Source organism: Elgaria multicarinata, chromosome 3 (genome assembly GCF_023053635.1).
Source record: "Elgaria multicarinata webbii isolate HBS135686 ecotype San Diego chromosome 3, rElgMul1.1.pri, whole genome shotgun sequence".
Taxonomy (NCBI): domain Eukaryota; kingdom Metazoa; phylum Chordata; class Lepidosauria; order Squamata; family Anguidae; genus Elgaria; species Elgaria multicarinata.
Genome location: NC_086173.1, coordinates 94,796,866 through 94,810,907, shown reverse-complemented (window position 1 = coordinate 94,810,907; position 14,042 = coordinate 94,796,866). Strand labels below are relative to the sequence as shown.

The following is a 14,042-nucleotide window of genomic DNA, read 5'->3' as shown; positions in this document are numbered from 1 at the left end:
TATGTTCTTACGTTAAGGCTGGAATTGCTAATATATGTCGCTATACGTTTGGGTGGGGCACTATACGTTCGGGTGGCCAAGTGGCCTACTTTACAGAGGAACATCCTCTGTTTAAAGAGCTGGCTTGCCCAAGTTAGGTTTAAAGATAAGGAACCATAAGAAAGGAGAGCAGGTGCCTTGAAAGTGCCTGTCACCAGTTAGCACATGGACAGCAAACTGAGCAGGCCCACAGGTTACATGGTCACAATCTTTCCCCCTATGGCGAGAAGTATTATTTTTCAATTTAAATTGTGGTAATGATTTCTAAATTTGAACCTGCACACATAAATTATGTATACATATGTGCATAAACAATTAGCATGTGCAATTTTTGTGCAACCCTGTGTCTTCTTTTCTCCTCTTTTTTTTGCAACACACATCCTCTTTTTTTGGTAATGTGTAACTGGCCACCCTACTATGAGTATATAACTTCCTATTCCATGGTTCTCTGTATTATGGGACTTTTTCTATGCCTAATTCACCTTACTGGTTTACCTTTCCTGCAGAACCTTCCTGCAGAAATAGTATATTCTGGCATCTTTCATCACAGTGAAGAAATTAATCAATATCTTGCTGTTAAATGTAAATTCAGTTTGGAATTCTGTGTCTACTATTTAAGATTGCACTGAAACAAAACACAGATGTTCAGTTATTGAAGTGACAGTTCCTTGAAGTAATCGTCATGATCCTTTGGTCAATTTTTGCTACATTATAATATTCTTTTCTACTGGTTTTTGTTTCATATTGTTTGTTCTTTCAGAAATACTTTGTAGTGTTAAAAATTCTTGTAAGGGAAACCTTTGGGTTTTTTTTAAAAAAAGTAACTAATAACTAGTGCTATTTTCATTGCCTATCCAAAATGTTTATTCCAAGATACATTTTTTTTTACAAATTATTTCCTTGTTTCTTTTATATAGAAAAAACCAAATGTTCAAGACTCATTATTTCACATATTTCAATAAGCAACTCTCTATTAAGCAGCACCTTGCAAATGAAACCTATGTATGGAAGCAAATAAAGCCTGTTCTATTACTATTTTTCTATTTATATAGTGTATTTTATTTATTTATTGCATTTTTATATTGCCCTATAGTGTACATTTTAAATAATTCTTTATCTTTACAACCACTCCATGTAGTGGATCTGTACTATCCTTTATTATTATTATTTTTAGCAAGGAACCAAAATTAAGAGGGGATAACTTGCTTAACACTACTCAAATTGGATTTGAACATAGGACTCCCTGGTATGTTCCTCCTGTGGGAATTTGTATTTTGGATGTGAATACCTGACTAATATATAAGTGTGTGTGTGTGTCTGTGTGTGTGTCTATATATATATATATATATATATATATATATATATATATATTCTTGATTATCAAAAATGTGTGTGTAATGTCTCAGGTTTCTATAATTAGGATAAAGAGAGGCAGATGGCAGTCACCCCGGAGATAAACAACTAAATATTTAACAGTATTTACTTAACTTTAGCATTTCTGATAAATAATGATACTAACGGAATAACAAATAGAACTGTATAAAATAAATATGAACAACACTAACTTTAAAACCACCGCGTTAAAATGCCCAGTGTTACAGTTGTGAGACCAAGAACAGGTTCTTGTCCCAGTTGCTTCTGTCTGTTGTTGCTAGCTTCTGTTGTGATGGTTCACTCTTCCTCTCTATTCAAGGGCTTCTCTTTCTGCCTGTTTCTCTTCTTCCCTGAACTTCCTTCTCAGCTGCACTCCTTCACTCTGCTGCTACCGCCACCGCCTTCTCCTCCTCTCCTCCAGCCCTTTTCTCTCCTCTCTCCTTCTTTTCTAGCACCCACAGTTGTTTTCCAACTCGCCCTTCTTTCCATTCCATGCCCTCCCCATTGCGGATACCTAGTACTATAAATTACACGTATCTGTGTGTGCATGTTTCAACCTGGGGCTGAGCTGAATTTTTGAGAGTTTTGATTTCCATGTCAGAATTCACATATTGGTTAAGAAAGACTCTTTCATAAAACTGCTAGGCAAATTAGACACAAGCATCAAAAGTATTTCTCTGTTTTTCATCCTGGATACTAATCACTGCTTGGTAAAAACCTCAAAAGGCTGACATTTAAGGCTTGGCAGAGTTGTGAGGCTGTGAAATAGCACAGACGCCACCACCCAGGGAAGCTCTTGAACCTAGGGATGTCAGAGAAATTATTTGGGGTGTGTTCAATGAGTTTTTGGCCTCTCAGACTTTGTTTTGGGTTCTGCTGCAGCACCCAACTCGACCTGCAGTGAGTTGGGCCAATTTGTGGATTTTCCAGGAATTTTGCGCATTTGGGGGAGGTCTATAATTTGCACACATTTTTGAGCAATTTGCACAAATTTTGCCTGAATTTGCACAAATTACAGCTGAATTTGCACAGATTTTACAAAGTACAGCCATAATTTGCTCAGAAATTTGCAGAAATTGCAGAACTTCACCCACCCCCAAATACTACTCTTTTACATGGGAATTATCTTTGAGCCAGTACAAAAAGACCAAACCCAAGAAATCTCTCCCTGGCCAGATCTACACCAAACAGGATATGACACTTCGAAAACAGTTTGAAAATTAAATATGGAGTGTGTCCTGTGCCCCAACAGTTGTCACTACTGTTTTAAAGCAGTAGTGTAGATCCTGCCCCAGTCTCAAAATGAAAAAAGCAGTGCAATCCCTGAACTAGTACCAAAGGGCAAAGCCTTGGGATGTTCCACTACCTTTGGCATCAAGGAAAGCAAAGAGATCTGAATAGTTGGTTTACTAGCTTAAATAGGCCAAGTTAAGGAAAGCTCCCTAACGTGACAGCAGCAGCAGCCTGTCCAGCCTCACTTTAAATGTAATGTTTAAGTTTGGTTGTGTACTGCCGTTTATTTATCTATTTCATTTGAACTCCACCTTTCTACCAAGAAACACAGCACTCAAGGCAGCTTAAAGAGGCAATCCCAAGTGGAAGCCTCAGAGCTACCAGGCCATGTGAGAGAGATAGAAGGCATTCACTTTTGGGCAGAAGCCCGTAGGAGTAGTTTGGCCTGAATAACCTCCAGAGAGGCAGTGACAATCCTGGGCCTATATGATTGTACCAGGGAGAAGGTGTTTATGCTCCTTTTACAAGTCCAAGATTGTTGCTCTGAGTTTGTGTAGGGAAGGGGTATAAAGCATATATATTGGGATCCTGACCTAGCTCTTGCTCATGTGAATCAGACGTAGACCTTTGGGGCTAACTTAAGGATTCCACAAGCCTGTTGTGACTAGGCTGCAGAACTTCCCTGGCATTACTCCTGGATTTTTGTACACATTCCATTTAACAAATCTGATCCAGAATATTCCGATTTATATTTGTTCCTTTAAAGATTTATCAATAAACTAACTAGCTGTGGACTCATCAAAGGGCATGTTATGTCTAACACAGGAGAGAAATACAGGCCAATGTAATACATGATAACAGTAGGGCTACTGTTTCATTTCATGATATTAAATAATGACATGTTTTAAAAGAGATCCATTTTTTTTCCACACATTTGAGTTCTGTAGAGAAGTACTGCTACATGGCATTGCAAAATACCAAAATGATTTTAAAAAGCAACCCATAATTAGATAACATGGCTATCTGACATAAGGAATATTTTAGAACAGCTTTCCTCAACTTAGTGCCCTCCAAATGTTGTACTACGGTCCCCAGCATCCTTAACCAGCATGGTGATGGGATAGGCTATCCTGGACACAACAGGTCCATCTAAGGAAGATTGAGCTCCATTATGGCAGATCTCAAAGAGCGCGCAAGATCACGTTTTGTACAGTCATGAATTCAGTGTTACAAAAATGTGCTCTGTTCTCCAGTCAGTCTTTAGCTAGTAGTGCTGCTATTTTCTTTCTATGAGCTGCCAAACATTATTATCTTTCCACGAGAAACAATGGAAACAAAATAAAAAATGTAATGGGCAAGCATTCCTTTTTCAAAGATCTGGTCTGGGATCTCTCTCACGCATAAAGTAGAGAAAGAGATCTAGAATCTTCATGTTAGTAGAGAGGGGGGAAATCAAAGCTTCCCCCCCACCCCTCACAAGTCTTCTATCATTAAAATCTTGTTCTAACAGCCGAATACTTCTTTTTCATGTGTGTTGGAAAGCAGCTACACCATGTATCAAAGCCATCAGTCCAAGTGAAGGATGGACTACAGGAGGTGCCACTGTCATCATCATAGGAGACAATTTCTTTGATGGGTTACAGGTCATATTCGGCACCATGCTGGTCTGGAGTGAGGTAGGTGTTGTCTGCACATTAATATCCAGTAACTTTGTCTAGTTTATAGTTAGCTTTTTTCCCCTCGTAGGCCCTGTTCTATTGCAGTAACAATGGAAATACTTTATAATTTCCTCCCATTTTATACAAATTTGACACTGGAGATACCTGTGGCACATATCCGGTGTTGTGTGCCTTATTACATTATGAGATCCATCCAGTCCATTGATATTTTAAAAAGAATAATCTGTGTGGAAATTCTGTAAAAGAAGTCTTAATATAAGGAACCCCACCCCCCGATGAACCCACTGGTAGTCTCAGATACCAGTAAGCTTAAAAAACTTGAACATTGAATCTTTGATGAATAATTCTGAAATCCTTATTAGTGTAATAACTTTTATTAGGCCAACTCAAATTTCACAAAAATATGTAAGCTTTTGAGATCTACAGATCTCTTCAACTAGCAGGATGCTACAAAAAGCTGAAGTGGGGAGGAATAAAAAAGGCTGACACTGTTGAGGTCATGTTTGCATGGCCAATGGCTTGGGGGGGGGGATTTTTTGCTTCTTCCTTGTTTCCAGCGGTCCTAGAGGCAGTTCCAGATGAAACCGAAATTATCACATTATTGTTATTATTATTATTTATTTATATAGCACCATCAATGTACATGGTGCTGTACAGAGTAAAACAGTAAATAGCAAGACCCTGCCGCATAGGCTTACATTCACCTGAAAGAGCTCATTTTGAATGCCTGCAAACTCTCTTTCCCCATTTCATCTTAAGATACTGACCATGCAAGACATTACAGCTTCAACATCAAGTCAGCCCTTTTTCTCCTTCTATCCCCATCACCACGTCTCTGCTTTTTGTAAAATATTGCTTTTCAAGATTCAGAGATTTTGGAAGCTTGCACATTTTTTTGTGACCTTGAGGTGGCATAAATAAATTGTACTAATATGGATTTTGGATTTATTTATTTTTATGGCCAACATGACTGCTTTTGTTTTCTGATGAATAAGACACTTCTTAACCCTTTCTCTACCCCGCAACCTATTTAATACTCTTTATGCCACTATATCCATATCTTATTTAATGTGTTTCTTCACTGTTCAGTCAGGCTTTCCTTTCTTTTCTTTTCCTTTTATTGCCCATCAATTTATACCCTTTTTACAAGCTGGTATAAATTTTTGGCCATATTTAGCCATCATAGATGAGCTATTGAAATTAAATACCCTAAAGTAGATTTGTTGACTATAATGGAGCTGCTCCACAAAAAGTGATTTGAAAATGGCATCTTTCGAGGCAATTTCAATGTCTAGGTATGACAATGGAACCAGTTACCTAGGGAGGCTGTGGGCTCTCCCACACTAGAAGCATTCAAGAGGCAGCTGGACAACCATCTGTCAGGTATGCTTTAGGGTGGATTCCTGCATTGAGCAGGGGGTTGGGCTCGATGGCCTTATAGGCCCCTTCCAACTCTACTATTCTATGATTCTATGATTCTATGTGGTATATGCCCCCCACCCCACTGTCTCACACACATTAACATGCTCATAGGGGATCACTTGTTTGAATGTCTCTTATGTTGCAATCTCCCCATATGATAGACAAAGAAAAAGCTGCCAACTGACAATTTCCTCTGATGTGTAAGAGCTTCATGTGCAGGGGGCTTTTGATGTGCTGGCAAATTCATACAAGCACAAACACACCCGGGTTCGGTCTTGAGAAAATATGTCAAGTATGCAGGAAAAAATAGCAAAACTATGGATGTTGGTCAATATGGGTGGGAAAACTGTGACACAGGGAGGAATCCCATGTTGCCTGTCCACTAGCGGAGCTGGCCACCAATTCTGGTCTATGTGCGGCCAGCCTCTCCAATTCCATTCTACGAGTGGCCCCTTTAGCACTTCTGGAGGCAAGCCCCCAAAGGAGCAGACATGCTTATTTCTGAAAGGGGGCTTGCTTATTTCTGCAAGCTCTACCAATCTGGCCCCTTCAAGAAATCAGCATTTCCACTCATTTAGGGTTGCCCTGGAAGTGCAAAATCGCCATTCCACAAGTGTTAGATTCTGCCCACAATGCCATTCTGCAAGTGTCGGATCTTGTTCCCAATGCCATCCCACAACCGCTGGGATTCTGCCCAGCATTGGCTTCTGCCCACATAAAGTTATTTCCGTATCAGTTCAGGGAATGACAAAATCATTTCAACAGTTGTTTCTTGCCAAATGGACAATGCTGGACTCGATAGACCAGAGACATAATTCATTATATAAGGCTTCTTAAGTTCATATGTCCTATTTTGAGATGGTACATGATTGTACCATGTGAGCACTTGTTTGAATCAGCCCTCAAAAGCTTAAGCGTTCAATTAAATGTTACTTAAGGGCTTTGGTACATCCCTCCATAATTTTATAGTTATTTCATTTGAATGAACCATCAACTTAACTATTACTAAAAATGATATGTTAGTGTTGATGAGTGATGTCCGCACCAAAGTCAGTTTCTTAGCATTAAAATGCTCACAGTGGATGTTAGAGGTGTCCTTAGGTGCAATATTCACACAGATCTTCCACAGATCTAATGAGCCAGCTCCATTTTAAAACCACTTTCAAGGAGCTGTCCTCATGAAAAATACCGCTCAACAAAAGTAAAGACAACATTTTTACTGATTTTTGGTATAGCAGGATTAAGCCCACAGTAGTTTTGCACCTCTTCGTTTATGGACCTTCACTTTTCATAAAAGTATGATGGATCATTTTACAGTAGGGTCCATAAAGATGTGAGCTATGAAACATCCTCCTATATTTGTCTTTATTGTGGTTTGATTGACAGGTAAGACCTGGGCAACCATAACACTAGCTGCAAAAGATGCTTCACCGTGCTGCAGAGATAACCAAGATTCTCACAAGGTCACTATTCTGTGAGGTGCAGGATATGCATATTTTAATGTGACCTTAGAAACCTTGACTTTTGTGAAAAGCTTTGATGGATCTAGTCAGCCAGTCAGGTTTTTGTCACACCTTAAAAATTAAAGTATTTGTATCTTTTTGCTTAGGCCTCTAATTTTATTTATTTATATATTACATTTATATACTGCCCCATAGATGAAGCTCTCTGGGCGGTTTACAAAAGTTAAAAACAATGAACATTAAACACAAATATACAAAAATTTAAAAACATAAAAACAGCAATATCCATTTAAAACAACTATTCTGGGGTCAGTTAAAAAACTCAGCATATGTTGTTAACTGCCTGGGAGAAAAGTCTTAACCTGGTGCTGAAAAGATAACAATGTTGGCATCAGGCGAGCCTCATTGGCGAGATCATTCCATAATTGGGGAGCCACCACTGAAAAGGCCCTCTCCCTTGCTGCCATCCTCCGAGCTGGCATGAAAACACCTAATATCTGGACGTTTTATACTTCCTTTCTGTCACTCTCTTTTTAAAAAATCCTGTTGAGAATGTTGGCCTGGGGTGAGACATAAAAGTAAAAGAGCTAGAAATATATTTTATTCAATTTTCATTACAGTCCAAAATGAATCCGCCCCTAAATGAATCAACGCACCTTTATTCATTCCCCACTCCAGGGTAGGTAGGAAGCTTATTTTGCATGAATAGAGAAATGAGGAAGACTGCTGAAGTGTTCATTTCTGAAATAGTCTGTTGTAACGTGCACACTATAAGCAATTTGCAGTGTAAATATTGTAATTTTAATTTATTTTACATGTATTCAAGCTTTGTAATTACAGTATTTATAGGCATGAAATGGAAGCTGATTATCAAGCCTTTTCTTAAAACTCTGCACTGGTGTGAGCATCATTGAAGAAAATAGGTCTTTTGCTGGCACAGCACTTTGAGGACAGGAGATGCATGTTAAATATGTAGATTTAAAAATGATTTTGGAAACACGTATTTATTATTTAAACATACATTTCAGTTATAGGCTCTCTAACATAATTACAACCTTTCTCACTCAGGGAAGTACATCAAAACATAATTTGTCACATTAATTGTGTGCGGAAATACAGATACTTGAGGCCCGGGCTTTCAATTAATCTTCAGCTGCCATAATGAAAATGATTTCAAAAATAGTCTGACAACATTTTTGTGTGTATGCTAAGGAATAGGTTATGCCTTATTCACTTGGATTATGTAATTGATACACAAACACCAATAGTATTTAATTTGTACCAACTAAAACATCATAAATAAATAAATAAATAATTTCAGTTCTAATAACTGATTATTTCACAGCTTGGCTTTAAAGCCAAGACATTATTTTAACCAGGTGAGCTGAGTGCTCTTCTTGCAGGACACTATTCCTCAATGCTTAGAGGCATGGAAGCTCAGATGGCATTTAATTTATCTGTTAATACTTCAATGGGACTTGGGTGTAAATCACATTGAACTCAGAGGGACTTGTATAGGATTATGCTGTAATTTTCATCTTTTAATCTGCCATCCTGTCTCTATTTAATTCTTGTTAGTTATAATTGTCTTTGTGACTTGTTTTTAAATATTAATAATAATGATGATGATAACAAACATTTACAATCATTACTTAAATAAATGAAATATATAGGGTGTTTTTTTAAAGCTACACAAATACAATGAGGATACATCTATCAATGGCTATAAAATGCAACCTCCTCCAGAGATAGTATAACTCTGAATGGCAGATGATATGGACAAACAACAGGGCAGGGTTACTGCTTCCATGACCTGCATGTGAGCTTCTTGGAAGTATCTAGCTGGCCATTGTTTGGAACAGAATGCTTGACTAGATGTACTTTTGGTCCAGTCCAGCAGGGGTGTTTATATGTTTCAGTGTTCCAGGGCCAAACTAAACATACTCTTTGTGATCCACATATTGGGTTTTTTGTTAAGCAAATAGCCAATACATGGCATGGAGTAGCTGAATCAGGGCCATGCCAATGGGGGAGAGGGGATTTACCCCTTGTCCTCAACCCTTTTCTATTCAGAATCTGCCCTGCTCTCACCTGCTACGCACTATGGGAGGAAAGCTTCCATTGGCTGCCATCCCTATCACAATTTACAATAGGGATGGAGGTGGAAACAGAGGGTTAAATCCCCTGTCCCCCACAACCCATGGTCTGAATTCCACTTGCACACCTCCCCCGCCCCTGTACTGGTTATTTATTTAACAAAACTCAGCTATATGATGCCAAACTTCTTGACAAAGTCACATCCTGTTTGGCCTTCAAAGGCAGAAGGGGAGAGACAGAGAAGAAATAGAAAGACGAGGCAAGAAGAGACACACACAGAGAAAGTCAGATTTGGAGTTGTAACATGAAATTAGCATTTCAGGCTCATATGCTCCCACTTTCCCTTTCCTCCTTTGGCATGTCCATTGGAAGCTTTCACTTGTGCTTTTAAATGAACCAGAGTTCCCTGAGTTTGGATGTAGCAGAACTTTGGTTTGTTTTATAGCAGATGTTTCCAATCGTCTCCCTGTGGCCACGCTAGCAGAAGAGAAAGGCAGAGGGGGAGCACAAGCTCAAGGCTTGCTTAGGCACATGCACATAGTGTCAAGAAATACTTTTGTAAGCTGCCGTGAGAGCCTTTTTTGGCTGAATGGCGGCATAAAAATCCTTAAATAAATAAATAAATAAAAATAGTATTTAGTGTTACATCCAAATTAGGTCATTATGTGTGAGAGAGAGAGACAGGTGGATAGTTTGCACCCAATACAGAGATAGATGGAACAGAAGGAATGTCAGGAAGAGAAACAGGCCAGTAAAATGCATAAGGGTTATGAAGATACATCTGAACTACCCCAAAGGTTCTCCTGTAGTCTGCTGTTCAGGTGGTTGGCTTGGAAGTGTTTTGGTTGTGTTGGAATTTACGTCCAAACTTTGGCTGTGGGCTTCTAGTTATTCCCATATTGCAAATGAGGGATTGAAGCTGCAAAAATGGTGGCATGCTTAAAGCCACCTTGTGAGCTCATGAATGAAGTGAGATTAATTTGGGAACATCCCATATCACAGCTGCTAGGCTACTTCTCACATACTCTAGGCTAGAGAAATGGGGTGTTCTGAAAAGTGTCCCAGGGCACAGTCTGAAAGCACATGAAGTAGCAGCTTTGCTGTAGCTAAACAGGTCTGGGTCTTGTCTGTGCCTGGATGGGAGCCTGCCTGGGAACTCACATGTTTGCCTTTTGGAATTCAGTGGAAGAAAGGTGGGATACAAATGTAATAAATCAATCAAAGAACTAAGAGATAAGTTAAATACTTGTCTGAATCCAAATGTCCTAGGAAAATCAATTCTTCTGTCTGTTTAGTCTTTTAAACATCGAGGATCATGCCAGTTATTTCCCAGGGGTTAGGACAAGGACATTATAAGAAGAAGAAAAAAACACTCTGAAAGTATACAAGTCTTTGTTTTGTTAAGTTTATGTGGATTAATCACTTATTCCTGATGATTCCAGCTACAGGAATTACTTATACTCATAAATTCATTCCTTTATATTTAAAATGTGAGCCTTGCCCATCCAAAGAGTTAACCATCCATAATGTTACAATAATAAAACTATGTAAATCATCCAGATAATGTCAGACCAGATAAATTACAAAGCCTAAGCCCAATTTACAGCTTCAACCTAGCAGCCAAAAAGGGGCCAAAATAAAGAAGTCTTGTAGTCCTTCTGAAAGAGCCTCTGAGTTGGTCTTTGGCAAGACTGCAGGAAAGGAATTTCATAAATTGACGGCAATTCTGTACTTCTTTACATTATTATTTTTAATTTTTTTTTAGCATATTTATACCCCGCTTCTCAACCAAAAAAGGCTCTCAGAGCGGCTTTACACATGTTGCACAGCAAACTACTGGTCCAAACTTTAAGTGCGATAGTGTGAACCAACAGGCCAGTGAAGCTGTTGGACCATGTTCATTTTTGCATAGTAACCAAACTGAAGTCTAACAAGTTGGGAACACTTTGGTAATTCAAGACAATTTGTCTAGAACTAACTATATATTTAACACGTATAATTAATAACAACATACAAGAACCATAGGATGAAGTAGCACTTCATAATCGATTCAAAAAATAACCAAAATAGATACAGAGATCGACAGAATTAGCAATGTACAAAAATTAAGATGTTGATACAGATGGAAAGAGAAACCTCCTGCTACCTTTAAGGTGTATAGGTCAACTTTTAATCTATTTCATTCCCCAACTGATTTAAGAGAGATTATATGAAGCAGATACAGTAGTTAACATAAAAGAATGGCGGAAGAGAGAGAGGCTAGGCTGCTAAATTCAGCCCCGATCCATATTCCCATTTCCTACATGTCTAAAGAACTGTATTTATTGATTTATTTAGTAGATTTATATATCACTTTTTAACTGGAGTCCTCAAAGCAGCTCACAGCATTATAGAATTCAATGGCCGTATTAAAAATTATACACTTCAAACAAAACAATACAGAATCATCTGACCTGGAGCAGGTTGTCTTCATCAGCATCTCTTTGTCCTGGATTCCTAGCACAGAGCAGTTGATGTTAGATAGTGGTGTTTAAGGAGACAGTCCAGGTAGCGCAAAAGAAGGCCTCTGTGTTGTCTATCTCTAGTAGATGGCCCTGTGATGAGGGAGAGGACAGTTCAGTTGGAGGTAACTGCAGTTTTCTGAATGTTGCAGGGTCTTGCTATTTACTGTTTTACTCTGTACAGCACCATGTACACTGATGGTGCTATATAAATAAATAAATAAATAAATAAATAAAAATAATAATAATAATAATAATAATAATAATAATGAATTGTCAAGTTTATTTATTTATTTATTTATTTATTTATTTATTTATTACATTTCTATACTGCCCAATAGCTGGAGCTCTCTGGGCAGTTCACAAAAATTTAAAACATTCAAAGTATAAAACAACATTATAAAAGTTTACTGAGAGATATTTGAATTTTGATAATTGGTGGTAGGTTGTAACCACAGGGGGATGTTCCATTACATCATAGATGGAGTGATGAGTATGGCAACTAGCACCAACTTCCCTTCCACTAAAAAACACCCAGAAAAACTCCAACCATTTTGAGAGCAAAGCACTCTATGGAGTAACTTCTGTGCAGGACATGCATTTTTTTAGCTACTTCATATGCAGAAAGTTTCTAACCATGAACACCTATCAAGAATGGTGCCTAAAAAAAGTAAAAGTCAGATGGACGCTTAACAATATGCTGGGATAGGGTATGCAATTAACTGTATATTTAGTACTAGTGAAACTGAAAACTCAAATTCTCATGGACCAGCATGGTTAACTTTCTAAAAAAAAATTAAAAAAAGATTGCAGTTGATCAGCAGAAGATGTATGGAATGCTTGGACATAAAAATCTCCCAACTAGTTACAGAACAGATGGGGTAGACCCTATTTGCAGATCACATACTTTAAGATATTTCCTGATGTAAAGACTGGAGACACACTTCACCACCCATTCACCCCGAGATTTCCAGGATGTTTTTTTTTTTTTCCTCATGAAACCTATGGGCAGGATTCTAGAATACACAGATCACTTGTTATACTTTTTTTCTCAGGAATTTATTTTGAGCTGTTTTGACTGTGATGTAAAGAAAAAGAAGTAGAAAAATGAATAAAAACATGTGCTGTGAGGCAATCCATAAATTAGTGAAGATATTATTATTATTATTATTATTATTATTATTATTATTATTAAAATAAATAAGAGAAGCAATTTTACCCTAGCCCATTGGAGGGTATGAGACTATTTTCCGCTCTGTTTATTAATTAAAGACATGGCAATTACATGGCAAGATTGGAATGCAATGCATAAGGTTTCGGAAGTTTTTTGTTTTTAAAAAAGAAAAATGAACCAGTATTTTGGTTGCCAGGTTTTAGCTTTGGCTGGGAGTCTCAGTGTTTGGTGCTCCTTCACCAATGGCCTACATGGTTAATGGCTACTGCTTGAAGCTAGCTACTCGTCTCTGTCTAAAGCAGTGTGCTTTCACGTTTTCAACTGTGGAAGCAAAAGGAGAAGACAAGGCAACAGTAGTAGCTGCACTATACACACATTTCGTGTCAGGCCAGCTTTTAGATTATCCTCTTTCCAGATCTGCAGGAGAACATGAACTAAATATCAACTGTTCAGTGTGCAATCAGTGAATTCAAGAATAATACTTAATACCTGGGAATAACTGGACAAAATACCATGTGTGTTTGAAATCATAGTTTCTATTTAACTTATTTACTTTAAAAGGATGAGGGAGAGTGATTGTAAAGAACCATCCAGAAAAATCTGCTGAACTCTCTCCAACCTTAACACTCTGCAACAATGTCCCATAAATATGTCAGTCTCTTCATGGGAACTAACATGTTTTTATTGGAAAATGCATGAAATAATGTTGAAAGAGAATTAAATTGGTGACAGACTTATACATGCTGTGAAGATACATCTGACTTACACCCACACACAAATGTACCACCGTGTAAAAAGAAACTCAATCTGAACATATGGAGCTCTCTTACAGTGAATCAGACCATTGGTCCTTCTTAGTTCAGCATTGTCTACTCTGATCAACAGTGATGCTCCACAGTCTCAGGTTGATGGGAAGAACGGTCTAAGATGTGCTACTGTACTTGAGATCCCTTTAATTCAAAATGGCATAGATTGAATCTGAGACTCTGGGCATGCAATGCATGTGCTCGCCTCTGCCACTCCTCCTCAAGGCTGAGCCATCTTGCGCAAAACAATCCAA

At 38.1% G+C, this 14,042-nt stretch overlaps 1 protein-coding gene across 5 annotated transcripts in view; it reads left to right on the top strand.

The window, feature by feature from the left end:
* EBF1 (EBF transcription factor 1) overlaps nucleotides 1-14,042 on the top strand; it is a 410,357-nt gene that overhangs the window by 302,750 nt on the left and 93,565 nt on the right. For 3 of the 5 annotated variants that reach the window (XM_063120930.1, XM_063120932.1, XM_063120928.1), the window contains exon 9: nucleotides 4,189-4,322. In XM_063120930.1, coding sequence (XP_062977000.1) covers nucleotides 4,189-4,322 — 134 coding nt within the window. The remainder of the gene's footprint in view (nucleotides 1-4,188; nucleotides 4,323-14,042) is intronic. The other 2 variants (XM_063120931.1, XM_063120929.1) reach the window with 1 other exon arrangement.